At 31.3% G+C, this 12,843-nt stretch overlaps 2 protein-coding genes across 3 annotated transcripts; both read right to left on the reverse strand.

Annotated features, from left to right (window-relative positions):
- Window positions 1–232: 232 nt before the first annotated feature.
- LOC141692396 (E3 ubiquitin-protein ligase SINAT2-like) lies at window positions 233–6,114 on the reverse strand. 2 transcript variants are annotated; one of them, XM_074497214.1, is made up of 4 exons: window positions 5,942–6,114; window positions 4,622–4,929; window positions 2,301–2,687; window positions 233–874 (listed from the first exon to the last, which is right to left on the reverse strand). In XM_074497214.1, the coding sequence occupies exons 2-4, from the start codon at window positions 4,832–4,834 to the stop codon at window positions 554–556; spliced, it is 921 nt and encodes a 306-aa protein (XP_074353315.1). In that variant the 5' UTR covers window positions 4,835–4,929; window positions 5,942–6,114; the 3' UTR covers window positions 233–553. The 2 variants fall into 2 exon arrangements, with proteins under 2 accessions (XP_074353315.1, XP_074353316.1); XM_074497215.1 differs by lacking the exon at window positions 5,942–6,114 and adding an exon at window positions 5,787–5,929.
- A 3,677-nt stretch (window positions 6,115–9,791) lies between these two features.
- LOC141692183 (uncharacterized) lies at window positions 9,792–10,724 on the reverse strand. The gene has a single exon (XM_074496917.1). It carries the CDS (start codon window positions 10,722–10,724, stop codon window positions 9,792–9,794), a length of 933 nt encoding a protein of 310 aa, XP_074353018.1.
- Window positions 10,725–12,843: the final 2,119 nt, after the last annotated feature.

The raw sequence follows: 12,843 nt of genomic DNA on the forward strand, positions 1-12,843 counted from the left end.
AATGATAAAAGTCCCAAAATACACCGCCAATTAGATCATGTCAACTTAGTATTTGAGAATAGTTTTGGGAACTCTGACGTTTCCCTTTTGTCTTTGCGACCGACAACCAGTTTTATTATAATTTTTTGTATCTTGCCTCGTTAAACAAATACATGATTAATCAAATCCTTTCATTTAAGTAATCATCCCTCAGTAACTTGCAAATGTGTGAAAGAGTCACCTTCAAAAGATAAGTAGAAACATGGGCAATTTCATTTGAGAAATGATGTTTTCTCAACCAAAAACATCAATTTAAATATTCAATGTAACCTACATTTGCTTCCACGGTTACAGTTGTAACCTTTCTCTAGAGTCTAGACCATCAAAGCTCAATGAAAAGAACATTAAGACTGAATCTGAATGAGAGCTCAGAAGACATGAGCATTTCGATCTTAGATCTTGTTACATGCATTTTGTATGCACAAAAAGCATGACCCTAACGAGACCTTTCAGCCTTTGTCATATGGCGAGCCACAAGGGGGAACTCGCAAACTATACAAATAAAAGACATCTGCTACTGCTCTTTCCATATGCGGCCGGTGACCCTTAACTTGAGTTCTTCCCTGTCCCCGCCAGAAAAGAAGAGTGCTAAATTTCTGGGAATGATGAGACCATCTAGGCTGTCACGAACTTTCCGGTGACTGTCACGGATACTCCTCGGAACCCCTTGCCATGTTAACTTACGCCCGTACCCACCAACTTCCAAAGAATAGCTAAACTTTTTAGCCTCACTATCTTCGCCCATGAATCTCAAGAAAGAAATGTAAACAGGTGCCATACCTAGCTGGAATGCCTCAAAATGCAAGCAAAACTGTCTTCCATAGCAATTGAAGACCTATATTAAATAATAAAAAGTTTAGGCCAGGTATAAGAGTCTCCTGATCAATATAGACTTTCAACAACTTATTATTGTTAAAGCAATTAAAAGCTAAAGATTGCACTCAAAGATTGTGTAATTTACACACCCGACAGACTAGCACATACATTCATAGATAACAAGGTAATTTATGATATCTACAAGCTAGTTAATTCTGACCTAATAAATCATGCCCAAAATCCCCAAAACGAGGCTTAGATATGCATTTTCAATCTCAACTAATTTGATGAACTGAGTTTTTTTAGCTCGGATGGGACTAGCTTGACAAGTAGGACTATCAATACCAGACAATAAATTATTGCGCTATTCGAGTTCAACTACTATAGGAAAACAAATTCTTGATCTTATTCAAACATAATGCGTTCACTGTACTTCTGTTCAGAAACTACTCAATATTTTTAAAGTCCAAATGCATTGTACAATAAGATTTAATCATAGACAAACCAGTAACTTGTAGACCTGGCAACGTTTCGTGTCGTGTACAAACGTTCCATGTACTTTCGTGTTTTCGTGTACCAAACTTTAAACCCGAACCCGGGCCGGATTTGCATTCGTGTACCAATTTGGTGACACTAACCCGGAACTAATATATTCGTGTTTACCCGCTTTAGTACACTAAAGTACACGAATTATATACGAAAAATATTAATTGTTAAAAATGCAATAGATAATTGAATGGTAAAGTACTCACGTAGTCAAGGAACAATAAAATATATTTTAGTATTTATAATTATATATATGTTATTTAGAATAGGTAAAATTCACGTTTGGTATTTAGTATATATATGTATAATATATATTTTTAAAAATTTAATTATTTATTTATTCCGTGTACTTTTGCTCCGTGTCGTGTACCTATATTTTTCGTATATAATTCGTGTACTTTCGAACCCAAACACTAATTATTCGTGTCGTTTCGTACCGTATTCACGTGTCGTATACCAGGTCTAGTGACTTGTAGTCTTGTAGTTCCACTGGCACCCGGGCGTACTAGAGGTTCAGGGTCAAGCTCAGTGGAGGCATTGTGTGCATGAGTATTTGTATTTATGTAATTGACCAATTTTAACTTTTTTACAAAAATAACATGAGGACATGGAATTACATACACTAGATGCCTTCAATAAAAATCAATGTATAATAAATTGACTATGATATAATACATAGACTACAAAATGAGCAGAAAACTAAAGAGTAAAGACTTCCAAATTTCTCATTAGTAGATTCTCAACTGAGTCAACTTTCCTAACTATTAACTTATTGTATACTTCAAGCAAATAATCTGTAATTTAACGGTAGACAGCTTAATCTAACAAAACAAAATTAATTAATAAACACAAATTAATACCGATATCGTAATCGAGATTTCCATGTAAATAAAACTTACAGTTAGCATCCAGGTTGCATTTTCAACTTCATGAGGATTTGCTTTGACATAGCGATGATTGAATGTACATCCATCATGCATGTCAACATTGTGATCATCTTTGAGATGGGTAACAAGGGTTGGAATGTCACTGGAGATGGAGCATTCAGATCCAGCATAAGGACAACTGTAAGGACGAAATCGACAGTGTTGTTCATGCTTGAGTTTGCTGTAGTATGGAAAAATATCATCACAACCAAGACTTCGGTATCTGCAGGGGAGTTCCAATGATTCAGCTACTTTCTCCAAAGCCAAACACCTAATATTTCCAAGCTCAAGGCGACATGTTGGGCAACAGTTGTGCACTCTTATTTTGCAGTCCGAGCATAGTGTGTGGCCATTTGGGCACTAACAAATTAATGAAAACAAGGGATGTTAAGTTCAAAAGTGTGAATTAAATACAATTATTAATGTGTTGGATAAACAGAGTGCATCATCTCCACTTTCAAAAAAACGAAGAGGATAAACAGAGTGCATTATCTCCAATTTAAAAAAAAAGGAAAAGGAGAACAGAGAGCAAGACGCAGATATAATTTTAATTTGACACATATATCCATGTGAGAAGACAGAAGATTACTACACATACATTAATCCTCATATACGGGCCCTAGGTTCCAACACAACATAAAGGTCCTTAACGTAGTTGAAAGTTTGACATATAACCCGATAGTGGTGGTTAGGCTTGAAATTCTAACGAGAATGGCTATACAACAAAATTACTTCATGCTTAAGATGTGCCTTTCATTTGCAGCGGAAAAGAATTATACCTTAGTTAATATAAGTAATATAACTAACCTAAATTATAATTTCAACAAGTGAGTGGCAAGAAGAGATTGGGCATATGAGAAAACAAAAAAGGAAAAGGAGCATCTGTAATTATCTCTGAACAATGATCCTTAAACAAAAGTCATTACTTGGTCAATTGTTAAGATCACATCTAATTATATATGCTGTTTAATCTAACTATATATGAGGTGTGATACCCTTTCGATGGACTCTTAGACCCTCAACATAGAGCCTGACAAAGAGAAATTGGACTCTTGTTTAGGGCAGGGAGAGTATACCACTGCAAATTTTTCCCAACTCCTAGCGTAACAAGACACACGCATATATCCGTACACATAAATGCATAATTAATAAGGTTATGCTTGCATAAAACATTCTAATATAATGAGTCTAAGCAGATATGCTAATATAATGCAAGTTATATTTCAAGACTAACATATATCGATGTATTGACTAAAATTACGATTATATATCAATGTACCATCACAAAAATTACGATTTTGAGATGAGTGGCCAACAATAACCAGCTGGATACGTATTTTGAACAAGTGTATCAATGTTATATTGTTATGCATATATAGCTGGTGCATCCTTGCTCAATATTTGTAAGTTTTATTGAAGTTTCACAGAAAGTTTGGGTAACAAGAAACAATTTAAACTGAATACAGCATTTCTTGTAGGGGTACCCCAATATTATCTTTTTGAGATACGCATTTACAAAAGGCGTATCCTAAACAAATGGGATATCCAATTTGTAAATGTGTATCCCGATTGTTAAAATTGGCACCGCCTTAAAAATTTGTTATTATTGTCAATTTTAGCTAAACAATGGTTACATTTTTAATGTATTTCTAAACATGAACGAGTATTCCTCCCCAAAGTATGTTTACAGCTCATAATTAAAGTTCTCAATAATTATTTCATTAGGCATCATGATGTTATGTATATTGGTCAGCGGAACATTATCATTGCATCAGCTATTCGGCCTAAAGAATCAAAAGTCGCAAGTTCTTCAAAAAGTACCAGCTCTTGCTCTGTTGGAGCTTCTACTGGTCCAGCTCTTTTATAGCACCAAAATTTAGCACAGCCAAAACCAGTAAATTGAAATCTAGCGTATTCCACTTTAGACTAGATATAACTTAATATCTCCCTATATATTATTATAAAATTATATGCCTTTTTTAGAACAGATAAGAAAACCATATCCCGTGCTGCACAAATCAAAAACTAGTAAAAGCAAAACTATACACAAAACTGCTGCAGTGTACTGTTATTACATAATTAGATCCACATTCAAAGTGAGCATAACGTGTTCAAAAGTTAAAGCAAATTTCATCTCGAAATACAGTCTCAGAGAAAAAAGTAAAATAATAGCACGCCACATAAAGGTACACAAAAATGATGCAGGAAAATAAATGTTTATATATGCAACAGTTACATCGCAGCGGGAATTTTAGGTTTCAACCCCTACATGTGAGCATAAAAGTGTCACAGACCTGATATATTGGAGGATACATTAAACTCGTACAGACAGCACATTCAAGCAGCTCGTGCACGCCATTTGTTGAAGGCATTCCATGCTTATCACCTGATCCAATCCCGGTCTTGACAGGAGTATTACTTTTCTCCGCCTTTGCCGTTACAACATCGTACTTCACATACTTGTTGTGGGAGTCAACAACTTCTTTGCAAACACCTCCTGGAGCCATTAATACTTATTTGGAAATATTGCTGCTCTAACGGCTGCTATTTAATTACACCTACGGGCTTAAATACTGTGTGACTTCTTTTGGCTCTCTACGGTCTGCAACCAAATTTTTGAACCAGATTCCGTAAGTTATCACTAAAGAGACATAACTACCACATTTGCTTATCGTACTTGTCAGCTATCACGTACATTTATAATGACAAACATAAAAGAAGATAAAATTAAGGGGAAACGGCTAATATCAATAAAAGCTAAAATCCTATTCCTTTCTTAGCTTTATTATCAAGATCAGCTCTACAAAACCCTTGTTTCTCCTTCTATGAGAGTATGACCACATTAGGTGAACTAAATAAACCTCTAGACCGCAAGGATTCAAGTACAATATATATTCCAGGACCAACAACAATAAAAAACACAACTAAAGAAAATTTCCAATTCTAGTATATGTATCAATCTTCTACATATCGCAAATCATGATGTAACAAACCAAAAACCAAAATGCTTTGCTCAATGCTCACGTCTAAATTTATCTTTGTTTCTTTTTACAAACATCACTTCCATTTTAATTCCCCATCCTCCGACAATGACATATACTATAAATGCACATCTCAATTAACTCGTAAATAAAAAGCAAAACTTTCCTAATATCAAGCCAACATATCAAGAACTAACATATGACCCTGTGAAAACAAATCAACCCGTATCCGCAATCTAACCACCAGATATTCACAGGTAAACAACGATGAAGTAACTAAAACGAAATCGAAAACCACAAGTAACCAATCAATGCAAAAAAACCCGAAAAATTCAAACTTTAAACATGCTGCATTCCACAAACCATAAAAAGACCCCTAAATCAAAAACCCCAACTTGCAAAACTACCAAACATAGCAAAATGGCAATAATTACAACCCAACCTTTCACTTCAACAAACACAAAAATCAAGTAATTACCAAACAATATGTCAACATATAAAAGATCCCCTTTTCACAAGAATCAAAACCAATAAAGAACATAACTTTATACCAAGATTCCCAGAAAAATAATTATCCTGATAATCAAAACAGTCAAAAACAAAAAAACAAACAAGGGTAAAATTGAGAAATACCAATTTGAAAAATTCAACAGCAATGTGTAGAAAAAAACATATATTTTCTGGGACCAAAAGATGAAGGAAAAAACAGAGAGAAAAAAGGGGAAAAGAACAAAAGAATTGTGTGACGAGAGGTCCGGCAAAGAAGCGTATTACCCGGAAAAATGTAAAACAAGACAAACACAATAATAATAATAAAAATAATAATAATAATTAGAAGAGTTACATTACATATATGGGTGAGATCATGTTTTTAAAAATCGGTAATCGGCACTAATCGGTTTGGGTATCGATTAGGGATTAATCGGTAAATTGGGAATTAATCGAAATAAAAATAGGATATATTTATAAATATTAATCGGATTTCAAAAACTATATCGACCAAATATTTTTTAAGGATTAATCGGGGATTTTTAAAACAGTGGGCAAGATAGACGGGCATGCACCAAGTTTTGTTTTTATTTTGCTCTCTTCTCTCTCGCCCGTTAGTTTGTCATTGATTGAACATAGGATCCGGGTCTCCGGCTTATATGTTTTAAATAATGGTTCCGGTACCCGTTTGGATTAATTTACATATGGTTCGAATTACGTATTTGAATTAAACTCGAACCAAAATTAAATTTGAAAAATTTAAGATGTCGATTTTAGTTTTCATTTTTAAATATTTGAATTTGAATGGATAAAATAATAATGTGTTCAGTTCGGTTTTTATAAAATTTGTATCATCCCGTGAATGTGCAAATTAATATGTTCGATGGTCCGTCCTATAATTTAGCAATGATTTATTATTTAATAAATATAAATGTAATCGACTTTTTATAATGTAAATTGTTTAAAAATTTTAAAAATGATATACGATAGAGTAGTACTTAATAAATTTTGATCAAATAATATGCTAATTGGAAAATACGGTATATATAATATATTTTGAAAATTAAATGTGTTTTTAACTAACGTTTTTTCTATTTATTGGTGCACAAGTGCACATAATTGGTGCAAAAATTTATAATTTTAAATCAGTATGGTTGATGGAGTTTGTGTGAATGCAGGAGATCCATCACTATTACAAAAATAAAATAATTAAGATATACTAAAATTATAAATTTCCGTGTCTATCACGTGCATAGACACATAATAGAAATTTATTTTAACTAATCATGTGTTAGATGTGGGATTTTGCCGTTTTGGATAGGTTTTGTCTGGTGTGTGCCCATGGCCTCGTGCTAAGCACTAAAACTTATAAAATTTGAAGTGTTTTGATTCGTGTATTTTTTGCAAATGCAAGGAATCCACCATTATTAAGAAGTGTTGGTCAATCAAAACAAATTAAAATTATAGAAGTCTATGCTTAGTGTCTGCCAAACCGAAAAACCGTTTAACTAATTATATGTTCCGGGCACTGTTCTAAAAATCCCCGATTAATCCTTAAAAAAATTTTGGCCGATCTATTTTTTGAAATCCGATTAATATTTATAAATTATTTTTGAATTATATATTTCATAATAAATAAGATAAATATATTAAATATTATTAAAATATTTAAATATATCTGATTTTTGTTCCAATTAATTCCCAATTTGCCGATTAATCCATAATCGATACCTAAACCGGTTAATACCTATTACCGATTTTTACAAACATGGTTCCGGGTAATTGAAACTTGTACGCTAATTGGATAGGTTTTTAAATACTAGACCTGCTGTCTGTCCGGCTCCCATGTTTCAAGGCATGTACATGGAGCCATGTCTGATTTGAAAGTTTAAATTAGCCTAACGTTAACTTGAGCCTGATGAATAAGAATAGAGAGTTTGAAATAGTAGGAATTTAAAATCTATCAAATAAGCGACTATAAAATTAAATAAATGAAAAAGGTGCTGTGACCCAGCAGAACTGTACTACCACACATGGATTTCATATTTTGAGTACGGACAGGAAGAGAAGAGGAAGAAATGTATAAAAAACATTGTTCTAGTGAACGGAAATCGTCATTATTTGATAAAATAATCGAATTATCGGTTATTAATCAGATTGATCAATCGGAGTATTAATCAGATGTATTTATTAATATATAAAAATAATTAATTTTTTAAACTAAATATATAAATTTAAGAAAAAATCGGTGGAACATATTGGAATGATTAATCGGGTGATTAATTGGTAAAATCGGTGATTTTTAGAACAGAAATAAAAGGTCAAGATGTGTTGTTCTTTGATGATGCTACGATTAATCGACTACGGATGATGTGACGATGTTGCAATCTCGTATCTAATTTCGAACAATCTATTGTATACCCTCATATGTAATACTTAAACATATTTTTGTAAATAAGTTTAAAAATATGAATATTTATGATAAATATTCTAAATTAAAATGATACAAATTTGTTTTCCCAAATTGAAGAGTCAAAGTCAATGGACAGTTTCCAGAAATCTCCAATTGAATTTTGTGGCAGACGGCTGGACTCTCTGGTTTCTCCAATGCATGCACTTATCTCATTCTTTCATTATTTATTCATTATTATTTTATTCCACCACAACTCTTTAACTGTAGCATAGTGTCTAAATTAAGAAAAATTTATTGGAGGTCCAGATGTAGGGCTGTTAAAAAAATTTGAAAAATCCGATATTTATCCAAAAAATTTGTATCTGTATCCGATAAAAAGCGGATATTATCCGTATCCGAGAAAAAGCGGATATTATCCGTATCCGAATTTGGCATATTCGAATCCGAAACTAAATACATATATGATAATTAAATTATATAAATATATAATTGTATATAATTTAAAATTTATTTTTTTAGTTCAAAGTGTGTGTAAATGTATTAAATAATACGTTTATACAAATTTTATATAATTGTACACATACTTTATACATATATAAATATATTATTTGTATTTAATCGTAGAAAATGTTGTATAATCATCGTCAAAACGGTAGGGGCAACAAAAAAATTCAAAAAATTCGTTATTCGTCCGAAATATCCGCATCCGTATTCTAAAAAAGCGGATATTATCCTTATCCAAAATAAAATAGATATTATCCGTATTCGAATCCGATGATTGCGGATATGGATACGGATATAGGCATATCCGTATCCGAATTATCCGTTTTACAGCCCTACTAATATCAGACTTTTGCAATAGATAAAAGTGAATCATATGGGATGTTCAGCTACAAAAGACACAAGGCCCACAACATATCAATCTTTTATGGTCACCTAATATACTCTTGATTTTAAGTTGTACGGTGGTCCAAAACAAACGATTGTATAACGTAAAATACTGTTAAATCTCTATATATGCCCTTGAACTTTTTCGTTTTACATGTATTATGAAATTTTTTCAAGATATGGTATCTTACAACAATCGTCGAACTTCTTTTAAGATATAATAAAATTCATTAACAATATCTATTTGCAAATAATTGCTATTGATGGAACTGACATGTTGTGATATTAAGATTTGTTGATTGGTTTTTTGATAAAGAAATATAAGAAGAATTAAAAAAATCAGAAGGGTTTTCTGGTGAACTCGAATAATGGTTATAGTTTGTGTTCAAAAAATTACCGATTTTGCTGATTAATCACTCGATTAATCGTTTTGATATGCTCTGTTGATTCGATTTTATAATCCAATTAATCACTGCACTATTTTCATAAATTAATTAAACACATATGCTCCGATTAATTAGTCCAATTAATCACCGAATATCCGATTAATTACTGAATTGTTACTATACCGAATAATGCCGATTTCCGTTTTTTAGAACAACGGTTATAGTACTTGATAAAAAATCAATGCATTGAAATAGAAAAATATAAAAGCAAACAAAAAAGATAAATCTGATGCAGTTTGCAGTTTGATCAGCTGGATAGTAAGGTGTACTTCTTCCCAGTAAATGGCTGAAACTTCTTCTCTTCAATAATGTCTTTTGTTCTCTCTTTGACATCTTCAGTTTCCTCAGTTTTTGCTTTCTTCTTAGCTGCAGAGCAGTCGCCATTCAAGCCACAAACCACAACTCTAGCATGTTTTCTCGAATCAACAACCAGCTTCTTGTCATCCTCAGCAGCAATGCCAGCAGGTGCTGGTACTTGCCCATCCAATCGCCTAGAAACACCGGTAAAAGGCCTAAACACTGCATCCTTCTCCAAGCCTGTAGCGTCTTTAAGTTCTTGATCAGCTTGTTCAGCCTTAGGCTTGATTATCTCAGGCTCTTTGTAATCCAGTGGCCTCTCAAACTCCAATTCACAATCAGTCTCGAACAAAGACACAGCATTCTTAGGCCTCGTTTCAACAATATCGATAAAATAACTCTGGTTTTCATGATTCACCGTGATAGTATCTCCAATAGTCACACATGCAAAATCCTTCAAAATCTTCTCCATGACCTCTTTCGGATCAGAAAGATTCATTATAAATTTAGTACTATGAGGCTGAATCTTCAACGATTTCCCTTTCGAGAGCCCTATATACTCCAAATCCACAACCTGGCCTTGTTCCAACAACAAGCTATCCATCATCCAGTTAGGAAGGTACACATAACCCTCATCTGCACTAAACTCCAGAACTCCGCAATGCGAAGATTTATCGAGAAAAGTATTCATGATCTTGAAAGTCATAGGGTACTTGACACTCTCTACAGACATGAGTCTATCAAGAGCAGAAGCAGGCATTATGATTTTGTTACCATCTTCACAATGAGACTTGTTTATGTGTGAGAATGGATAGCAATGATAACTGAAGCTTGGTTTCGGTGAAGTTGCATGTTGAGCTCGAGATCTTGATTTTCCAGCCATCGAAAACAAATACAGAAGATTTAGTTCGTTGTTTTAGGGTTTGATTATGTGTGATAAATCTGAGAATATATAACATGGTTTTAAGGATTACCTATTTCGATTATGATAATGACTCAGGTAATCAGAAAATAAAAACTAATTGGATTTTATGTAGGGTATTATTATTACCGTGTTAGAATAGAAAAAGGTTTAACCTAAAAAGGAGGGCTGATAAATTTGAGATTGAATTTGAATAATAATTCTGTTTTTTTATAAAAAAAAAATAAAACAAATATACCTTTCATGGATAAATTTTCAATTCCATTTATTTTAACAAAAAATAGTGTAGTAAAATTTATTTTTACATGTTTGTTATTTATTATTTTCTCTTATTTATATCTTTTTAAATTATATTGTATAAAATATATTTTTAAACATGTCATGTAATATATAATAAATATTCAAGTTTTTTTTATAAAATTGTTTATTATTAATGGTAGTTATATGTATATATATAATCTCTTCTATATATAATAGGAAAACAATGCTATAATTTCATGAGATTAAAAAGTCTCATTGAAAACACTAAATTACCCCTATTTTTAATATTTATATAAAAAATGTGGTTTTTGGAAATCGAAATCAAGCTATTTCATTTAACTATACAACCTCTTACCGCTATATCATATTGTCACATATGTTTTTTATCATACAGATAATATATAAGTGTACTAAATGAATATTTTATTTAACTTTAAAAATACTTACTTGAATTCCGCAAAAAAAAGGATAGTTAGTTGAATATTTGTATAGTTAATTTTAAAGAATTGAATTCGAGATATAAAATTAGGCATAGTACATAAATGGATTGTTATCTTATTTATTAATCATTTTTTAGTTTGAAAATATATCTCATATATTTTTAACATATATTTTATTATAAAAAGTAATTAAAATTTACATATATAATTTTTAAAAAAATATTGAAAATAGAATCGCTTATATATAAATAATCTATATTGGTATTACATATTTAGATAAGTTTGAATTATAATGAGTCAATGCATTTTAGAATTTGGCCCATTATTCAAAAAATACTCGAAATTTTAGAATTTCATTAAAATCAACTTTAATATTAACAATAATGTAAATTTTACATTATTATATATCATGATTGCAAGTCATTCTGACTAAAGTTATGCATTTTTTATCTTTTTAAATTGAGTAAGTTGATTACTTCCTCCGTCACTTTCAATTGTTTGCATTTTTTTAGATAGTGTCCGACACGCATTTTAAGGTGCGTATAAAGTATAGTTCTGTAATTTTTTTTTTACAATTTTGTTTTTCCTGAATAGAAATTAAAATATTCAACTTTTATTGAGAAAAAGAAAATTATAAAAATAAGTTACATAACTACATTTTTTTATACACCTTAAAATGTGTGCCGGACATTTCTTTAGAAATGTAAACAATTGGAAAGAAATGTAAACAATTGGAAGAGACTGAGGGAGTATAAGTTAGTAGTGAACTCAATAATAATATAGAGCAGTACATATACTTTATTTAAATAAAATTCTAGATTTTGGTTAACTCTGTATTCGGCATATATGTTAATTTTTAGCTTTTTTATTTGTAAACATACTAACGACATTGTACAGATTAAGTTTAATCGTTTCGTTTTAAACGTACACTTACTACCATGTTTATATTCATTCATTGAATATAAAATAACGGGTAAGAAAAATATAATATAATAATAGTTGAGGTGATATTAATTCCTAAAAGTGAGGAAACATTCAAAGCTCCTAACGTTATAGAGCGGGACATGAAGTTTGTTGAAGAAATTTTATCTCAATTTCTTCAAAATTTATAGAGGGGGACATGAAGTTTGTTGGAGAAATTTTATCTCAATTTCTTCAAAATTTGACTCAAGAGCCTATATAAGAATATTGTTGGAGTTCCTCTAAAAACATTAAAATTGCATGATACATAAAAAAACTCTAGAAAATGACCCGTGGCTCGCACGAGTTATTATGCTGGTTTTATTTAATTTTAGAATGTGACTTTGATATATTTTTGTGTTTTTTATAATTTTGAAATTAACAAAGTTTGTAATTTTTATTTTTTTCTTAGTATCATT

Source organism: Apium graveolens, chromosome 10, assembly GCF_009905375.1.
Source record: "Apium graveolens cultivar Ventura chromosome 10, ASM990537v1, whole genome shotgun sequence".
Taxonomy (NCBI): Eukaryota; Viridiplantae; Streptophyta; class Magnoliopsida; order Apiales; family Apiaceae; genus Apium; species Apium graveolens.